Source organism: Gekko japonicus, unplaced genomic scaffold (genome assembly GCF_001447785.1).
Source record: "Gekko japonicus isolate JY-2015 unplaced genomic scaffold, Gekko_japonicus_V1.1 scaffold4406, whole genome shotgun sequence".
Classification (NCBI taxonomy): Eukaryota; Metazoa; Chordata; class Lepidosauria; order Squamata; family Gekkonidae; genus Gekko; species Gekko japonicus.
Window position 1 is genome coordinate 42,990 of NW_015173269.1, and position 8,330 is coordinate 51,319.

Below are 8,330 nucleotides of genomic sequence, written 5' to 3' on the forward strand. Positions count from 1 at the left end.
CTGCTGAATTGAAAACTTGGATGGCATATCTTAGAGCGCCAGCTCAAAATGATGGTCACAGTTACTGAACAATCCAGAAGAAAATCCACAAGAAATGGAAAACTGTATAGTGGTTGCGCTTAAGAAGTTTTAAAGCAGCAATTATATACTCCTAATACAAAAAGTGAATACAAACTAGAGTAAACAATGTGGTAGAGTTGTTAACTGATGATCTCCGGAATGTTCTACCGTTTTGACAAGTTTCTTCTTCCAAATGAAGATGAAGAAAGATGAAGAGCATGTAGCATCTCTGGTCAGTTTCTCAACTGGTAAATACCATTAATTTTCACTGATGTGTCATGACATTATTGGAACAAGAGTTTACAGTAGTTCTCAGTGGGCAAAATGCTGTGGAATACCTTCTGTTTAAAAACTTAAGCACAATCACTATACAGTTTTCCATTTTTTGTGGATTTTCTTCTGGATATCTTAGAGCGCACCATCTAATTGAAGGAATATCGCGAGCACTTTAAATGTTTTGAATGTGGCGAATGTTTTAGCTGTTTTAAAATGTTTTAAAAGTTTTACGTTGACTAGGTACATTATGCCGACTTTCGTAAGCCGTCCTGAGCCTGTTCGTGGGGAGGGCGGGGTATAAATACAAATAATAACGAAATAGGGGCGTCAAACTCCTTTGTTACGAGGGCCGGATCTGATATAAATTTATTTATTTATTCTGCTAAATGTAACTTTGTTGGGCTGGGCCTTGTGTGCCATAAAACTTAATGTCAGGTACCGGAGATATAAACTGTATAAAGGACGGCATTTGGTAAGCTCCGAACTGGTGTCTCCTCACTGCAAGGCCTCATGGGCTGGGATTGGGGTGCAAATAAAAACCCACATGGGCAGACTGGAGAGCCAGCGGTGCAGCACTGGGCAGATGCTCCCACGCTGCTTGACTGCTGCAGACACAGTTGTTCCACCAAGTTTGGTGTAGTGGTTAAGTGCGCGGACTCTAATCTGGGAGAACCGGGTTTGATTCCCCACTCCTCCACTTGCAGCTGCTGGGTGACCTTGGGCAAGCCATAGTTCTCCCAGGGCTGTTCTCTTCAAGGACAGTTCTGGAAAGAGCTCTCTTGGCCCCACCTACCTCACAGGGTGTCTGTTGTGGGGAGGGGAAGGGAAAGGAGTTTGTGAGCCGCTCTGAGACTCCGAGTGAAGGGCGGGGCATAAACCCAATCTCTTCTTTAAGCTGAAGCCATAGTTAGAGTGGCTCCGCCCACTCCACCCCAGCAGTCTCCTTTGCACTAGTTGCTCGCGGGCCGCATAAATAAGAGCCCAGGGAGGGCCGGTTCCGGCTCCTGGCCCTTATGTTTGACACCCCTGCTCTATGGCATCATACCTAGCTGAGGCCCCTCCCCTCTCTCGGCTCCACCCCCAAGTCTCCAGGTATTTCCTGAGCCAGAGTTGACAATCCTAGACTCAGACCCCACAGGTGGCGTCTTCTCTGCGGGGTTCCCCTGAGCACAGCCCTTCTTGTTCCGTGACCCTCAGGTTGAAAAGAGCGAGAGTCCAGGGGCACCCTAAAACCTGTGGGAGGGGATGAGCTTTCATGAGTTACTGCTCACTTCGCCAGGTATCTAGAGAAGTGAGCAAGTGACTCATGAAAGCTCCTCCCCCTGCCACGAAGAGGGTAACCAGGATGGTGAGAGGGTTTGAATCCACGTCTTACGAGGAAAGGCTGAAAGAGTTGGGTATGTTTCGCCTGGGAAAGAGAAGGCTTAGAGGGGACAGGATTGCAGTCTTCAAGTATCTGAAGGGCTGTCATGTAGAAGATGGAGCAGATCTCTTCTCTCTTGCTCCGGATTGCAAGACTAGATCTAATGGGTGGAAATGACAAGGGAGTCGTTACCAGCTAAATATCAGGAGAAACTTCCTATCTGTCAGAGTGGTTGAGCAGTGGGAGGTGGTGGATGCTCCTTCGCTGGACGTTTTCAAGCAGAGGCTGGACGACCATCTCTCGGGTATGTTGTAGGTATGTAGGGCTATCGTTCAGTTATGCTCCGGCAGAGTGCAGGGGGGTTGACTAGATGATCTGCAAGGTCCCTTCCAACTCTGACATTCCATGATTCTAATTGTGTTAGTCTTGAAGGTGCTCCTGGTCTCTGGCTCTTTTCTACTGCTACAGACAGACTAACACCACTACCCATCTTGATCTATCACTGTGGTTGAAAGGTAGACTTGCCTCTGTACACGGAGGCTCTGCCAGGTATCACAGGTCACCACTGTAAAGAGGCTTCTGCCTATGCTGGAGAATCGGGCCCAAAAGGCAGGGCAGGACAGCAGGTAGTAGCCGTTTTGGGCTGTCTGAAGGCAAGCCAGCCCTGCCTCTTTGTACTGTGCTTTAATGGGGGAAGGGGCCGTGGCTCAGTGGTAGAACATCTGCTTGACATGCAGAAGGTCCCAGGTCCAGTCCCTGACAGCATCTCCAGTTAAAAAAAACAAACCAACCAACCAGGATTTGCAGGGGAGGGAAAGCGCTGTTCCTTCCTGAGCCCTGGATTCTTCCTTTTTGCTCTTACCTGGCTTGGCTGCCCTCCTTTTCTCCCATCCTTCGCCAGTGCAGTTTTTTCTCTCCCTGCCCTCTTGCCTACCTGCTGCCTGTGGCTGCTTACCCCATCTGTCTAACGCTTTCTTACTCCCTGCCTTGCAACCCCCAGGGGGTCTCCCCCCTTCCCTGGCCCCTCCCTGCTCTTCCTCTCCCCAAAGTGTTCCTTTTAGTAGCCCCAAATGGTCCCTGAAGGTTTTGTCCCCCTTGTATTTACCATTTGGGGTAACCGTTGAGAGCCAGTTTGGTGTAGTGGTTAACTGTGTGGACTCTAATCTGGGAGAACCGGGTTTGATCCCCCACTCCTCCACTTGCACCTGGCTGGATGACCTTGGGCAAGCTGTAGTTCTGACAAGAGCTGTCCTTGAAAAAGAGCAGTTTCTGTCAAGAGCTCAGACAGTTCCCAATAACAGTCATTCAAAAGAATCAAACTGATTTCTCCAGGGACTCTGACGGGGACAAAATGTTCTCTGAGACATCTGAGCCAGACGGACCCTTGGTCAGATCTAGCCGGGTTTTGGGTATGTTCTTTAGTCTGCAGTCTGGTACTTGCAGGGGAGGGGCTGTGGCTCAGTGGTAGAGCCTCTGCTTGGCATACAGAAGGTCCCGGGTTCAATCCCTGGCAGCATCTCCAGGTAAAAGGCCCAGGTAGGAGGTGATGTGAAGGACTTCAGCCAGAGACCCGGGACAGCCGCCACCAGCTTGCATAGACATGACTTACCTTGATGCACCAAGAGTCTGATTCAGTATAAGGCAGCTACATGTATTCTGGAACAGCCCCCGGCTGTTTGTTCTGTAAAGGGATCGGGGTGGGCCTACAACTGCTCATTATGTTTCTTCCGCCCCTGAGGATGATATTTCTGCTCCTCCAGAGCTCCAGAAGGCCAAGGAGAAAGCCCAGAGGAAGGGAGACCTCCAGGAAGAAGCGGCCCTCTGTAACCAGCTGGGCGAGATCTTGGCTCGCCACGGTGAGTGTTTGTTGCGTGGTCAGGGATACCTGGAGCATCATCTCCAGTATGGGCCTTTTGTGGGAGAAGCTGTGCCATAGGGATGCCCTGAAGTTGTTCAATGGGGTGATCGTCTCCCAACCCCAAGTGGCTAGCTGGGGGGGGCGTGCTGACCACTGGGGCATGGGGAGGTGTGACTTTACACTGTGTGTGTCTCCCTGGCGCAGAGCCACTTTGGGGTAGTGGTTAAGAGAGGGGGACTCTAATTTGGGAGAACTGGGTTTGATTCCCCACTCCTCCACATGCAGCCAGCTGGGTGACCTTGGGTCAGTCACAGTTCTCTCAGAGCTGTTCTCTCAAGAGCAGTTCTCTGAGGGGTCTCTCCGCCCCACCTACCTCACAGGGTGTCGTGGGGAGAGGAAGGGAAGGAGGCTGGAAGCTGCTCAGAGAGTCTGAGTGAATGGTAGGATATAAATCCCAACTCCTCCATTTTGGTGTAGTGGTTAGGAGCATGGACTCTAATCTGGGGGAACTGGGTTTGATTCCCCACTCCTCCACATGAAGCTGCTGGTGTGACCTTGGGTCAGTTACAAGTTCTCTCAGAGCTGTTCTCTCAGGAGCAGTTCTCATTCAGAGCTCTCTCAGCCCTGCCTACCTCACATGGTGTCTGTTGTGGGGAGGGGAAGGGAAAGGAGTTTGTAAGCCGCTCTGAGACTCCTTTGGGTAGTGAAGGGCCATGGGGTATAAATCCAATCTCTTCTTCTTCTTCTCAGTAGGATAAACCCATTGTGGGAGGTGAACAGCTGGCCGGGGAGGTAAATTTCTGGCTTTGGGATTCTTCTAGTATTCTGTCTTGGAGAGTTTCCCATCTCTTTGCCTGTCCCTTCTGTCCTGTGGCCTCCTGTGGCTGAAGGCTCTGTACCCTAGCCCTGGTGGGGTCACGGGCAAGGCGGCCTCTCTCTGTGCCTGGAGCTCACCGCTTCCTCCTCTGTCCCGGGCAGGGCGCTTCCAGGAGGCTCTGGAGGAGCACCGGCAGGAGCTGCGCCTCTTGGAGAGTGTGGGTGACGTCCTCGGCTGTGCTGTGGCCCACCGGAAAATTGGGGAGCGCCTGGCGGAGCTGGAGAGCTACGAGGCGGCTCTGAAGGTACAAGGCCCTGGGGAGGGGAGGGCTCAGCGCAAAGCGGGGGAGTGCCGCTTGGCTCAGGGCGTGGCTCGGTTTAGGCTCCGGGTGCGTTTCCTGCTCCCTGCCGCAACCTCAAAGGGCTTCAGAGTAACTGGAGCATGCAGCAGGAACTGTCTGGTCCCATCTCCCGTCCTCTGGAACTCACCTCCTCTGGAGGGTGGCAAAAACTCGCATCTTCAGCCTCTCTGGAGGTGGAGTGAAACTTTAGCACTTGGACAGGCATTGAAGGTGTGTAGAGAAATGGGGCTTTTATCTGCCTGGTGTATTGCTGAATGTTACACGTGTGGTCTCTTAGACTTCTTGGCTGCTTATAATTATGAGCAGCTGTTGAGGCGAAGGAGTCCTTGCAAAGCAGAATGCCTGCACGCAGACCACGTGTGCAGGGAAAGGGATGGGGTGAGAGAGAGCGGTGGGGTGCGGGAAGAGACGGGTGGGCCTCTCAAACCTGTGGGCCTGCAGTGTTTGGCACTCTGTGTGAACTCTTACCGAGCTTGTGGAACTGAGCAAGGTGCTGGCATTAATGCTGCCAAGGCTGCGGATGGGCTGGCTAATGGTGGGGGCAGACATAGGTCCAGTGCCTGTCCGTGTGCATGCATGCTCATTAACATAGCCAATGGATAACTGTTGTTCGGGGTCTTTATCACACGTTTTAGCATACAAAATGTTTTGCAGTGAGTTTGTTTCTTCCCTATGAGGTGGCTGGAAGCAGAGAGAGTAACAGACTGGTCCCAAATCGCACAGCCTAAAGAACATAAGAGAGGCCAGTGTTGGATCAGGCCAGTGGCCCATCCAGTCCAACACTCTGTCTGTCACACAGTGGCCAGAAATACCCGGTGCCATCAGGAGGTCCAGCAGTGGAGCCAGGAGACCAGAAGCCCTCCCTCTCCCAAGCACCAAGAATACAGAGCATCCCTTGCCCTATGGCTGCTCTTATGTTCTTACCTCCTATTTTGCACCTCTTTAGACTCTCTGGGGGTGGAGTGAAACTTTAGCACTTGGACAGGCATTGAAGGTGTGTAGAGAAATGGGGCTTTTATCTGCCTGGTGTATTGCTGAATGTTACACGTGTGGTCTCTTAGAGTTCTTGGCTGCTTGTAATTATGAGCAGCTGTAGAGGCGAAGGAGTCCTTGCAAAGCAGAATGCCTGCACGCAGACCACGTGTGCAGGGAAAGGGATGGGGTGAGAGAGAGCGGTGGGGTGCGGGAAGAGACGGGTGGGCCTCTCAAACCTGTGGGCCTGCAGTGTTTGGCACTCTGTGTGAACTCTTACCGAGCTTGTGGAACTGAGCAAGGTGCTGGCATTAATGCTGCCAAGGCTGCGGATGGGCTGGCTAATGGTGGGGGCAGACATAGGTCCAGTGCCTGTCCGTGTGCATGCATGCTCATTAACATAGCCAATGGATAACTGTTGTTCGGGGTCTTTATCACACGTTTTAGCATACAAAATGTTTTGCAGTGAGTTTGTTTCTTCCCTATGAGGTGGCTGGAAGCAGAGAGAGTAACAGACTGGTCCCAAATCGCACAGCCTAAAGAACATAAGAGAGGCCAGTGGCCCATCCAGTCCAACACTCTGTCTGTCACACAGTGGCCAGAAATACCCGGTGCCATCAGGAGGTCCAGCAGTGGAGCCAGGAGACCAGAAGCCCTCCCTCTCCCAAGCACCAAGAATACAGAGCATCCCTTGCCCTATGGCTGCTCTTATGTTCTTACCTCCTATTTTGCACCTCTTTGGGCCAGAGTAGCCCCTGGAGTTCCCCTCGGGGCCTTAGCAGGGTAGTCTTGACCCTCCTCTCTGCGTCCCTTTGCACAGCACCAGCGCCGCCACTTGGAGCTGGCGCAGTCTCTCCACAACCACATCGAGCAACAGAGGGCCTGGGCCACCCTGGGCCGGACGTACATGTTCATGGCCGAGAGCGATGCTTCGAGTGGGGCCCTGCAGGAGGCGGAGAAGGCCTTCGCGAAGAGCCTGGCGATTATCGAGGAGACACTGGACGGTAGGACTTTTGTTTCCCACCCAGCAAAGGGTTGGATGGGGGAGGGACTGAGTGGGGTCTTCCAGGCAGGGAAGTCCCCCCCCCCCGCAGAGGCAAGTGCTGTTGGCCTGTCCCACTGTTCAGCTTGCCCCCCCCCCCGGGGGGGGGAGGCTTGGGGCTCTTTCTGCCCTGGAAGACCAGTCTGTCACTTAGCCGAAGTCACCCCAGGACTTTCAGCGTTTGCTTTTGAAACCCAGCAAGCCGTAAATCCTTGCAGCTGGAGCAGATGCCTCCAGACTCTTGGGTATTCAGGGCCTGGGAGAGGGAAGGCCTGTTTTAGCACCTCCGGAATGTCAGTTTGGTGTAGTGGTTAAGTGCACGGGCTCTAATCTGGGAGAAGCGGGTTTGATTCCCCACTCCTCATCCACATGCACCTGCTGGATGACCTTGGGCAAGCCGTAGTTCTTAACCAAAATTTTTATTTAGGATACAACCAAGTACATTCAACATAATATTTTCTATATTAATCCCCTTAACATTTAACATTTAATTTTCTCTATCTCTGTTATATCCTACCCCCCTCCCTTTTCCCTCTCTTATATATGGCTTCCCACAGTGCTTCGACCTCCTGCTTTTCTACTTCTTTTCTGTTTTTCTATAATTTCTTCCTTTATATGTATCACTAGGTAACTTTTACTTCATTATGTTAAAAATTTCTATACATATTATAGCTTTTAAATATTTCCATATTCAATAATTGTCAAAGCAAAACAAATTGTCTTTTAGCTCCCAATATTTTTCTAAATAGTCCTTTAAATCTTTCCAATCATTATAAAATTCTCCTGCTTCCCTATTATTTAGTTTTCTTGTCATCTTGTCCATTTCGGCTGCAAATAACAATTTCCTCATCCAGTCTTCAATCTTCGGAAGAAGGGCAAGCCATAGTTCTGATAAGAGCTGATCTTGAAAAAAAGAGCAGTTCTTGGTCAGAGCTCTCTCAGCCCCACCTACCTCACGGGGTGTCTGTCGTGGAGAGGGGAAGGGAAAGGAGTTTGTAAGCTGCTCTGAGACTCCTCTGGGTAGTGAAGGGCCATGGGGTATAAATCCAGTCTCCTCCTCCTCCTCCTCTTCCCCCCCCCTCTGGTTTGTGCCAAGTCAGATTTCCTTCCCTTCCAACAGGAGTTTCTAGGCCAGTCAAGCCCAGAATACCTTTTTCTTTTACGCCACTGCGATCTCGCATGACCCATGACTCAGGACAGGCAGGTCGCACCACCCCCAGTGTTGCTAAGTCTTACAGCCTCCAGCTTGCATGGCACACCCACCCTGCTCTTGAGTAGAAGAAGAAGAAGAAGAGATTGGATTTATACTCCACCCTTCACTTGGAGTCTTAGAGCGGCTTACAAACTCCTTTCCCTTCTCCTCCCCACAACAGACACCCCGTGAGGTAGGTGGGGCTGAGAGAGCTCTTGACAGAAACTGCTCTTTTTCAAGAATAGCTCTTATCAGAACTACGGCTTGCCCAAGGTCATCCAGCAGCTGCATGTGGAGGAGTGGGGAATCAAACTCGGTTCTCCCAGATTAGAGTCCACGCACTTAACCACTACACCAAACTGGCTAAGGCTGCTCAGAAGCCTGGGAAG

At 51.4% G+C, this 8,330-nt stretch overlaps 1 protein-coding gene across 1 annotated transcript in view; it reads left to right on the forward strand.

The window, feature by feature from the left end:
* Positions 1 to 8,330, forward strand: part of TONSL (tonsoku-like, DNA repair protein) — a 38,820-nt gene that overhangs the window by 576 nt on the left and 29,914 nt on the right. The window contains exons 2-4 of the mRNA XM_015422824.1: positions 3,460 to 3,555; positions 4,536 to 4,678; positions 6,528 to 6,711. Of these exons, the coding sequence (XP_015278310.1) occupies positions 3,460 to 3,555; positions 4,536 to 4,678; positions 6,528 to 6,711 (423 nt within the window). The remainder of the gene's footprint in view (positions 1 to 3,459; positions 3,556 to 4,535; positions 4,679 to 6,527; positions 6,712 to 8,330) is intronic.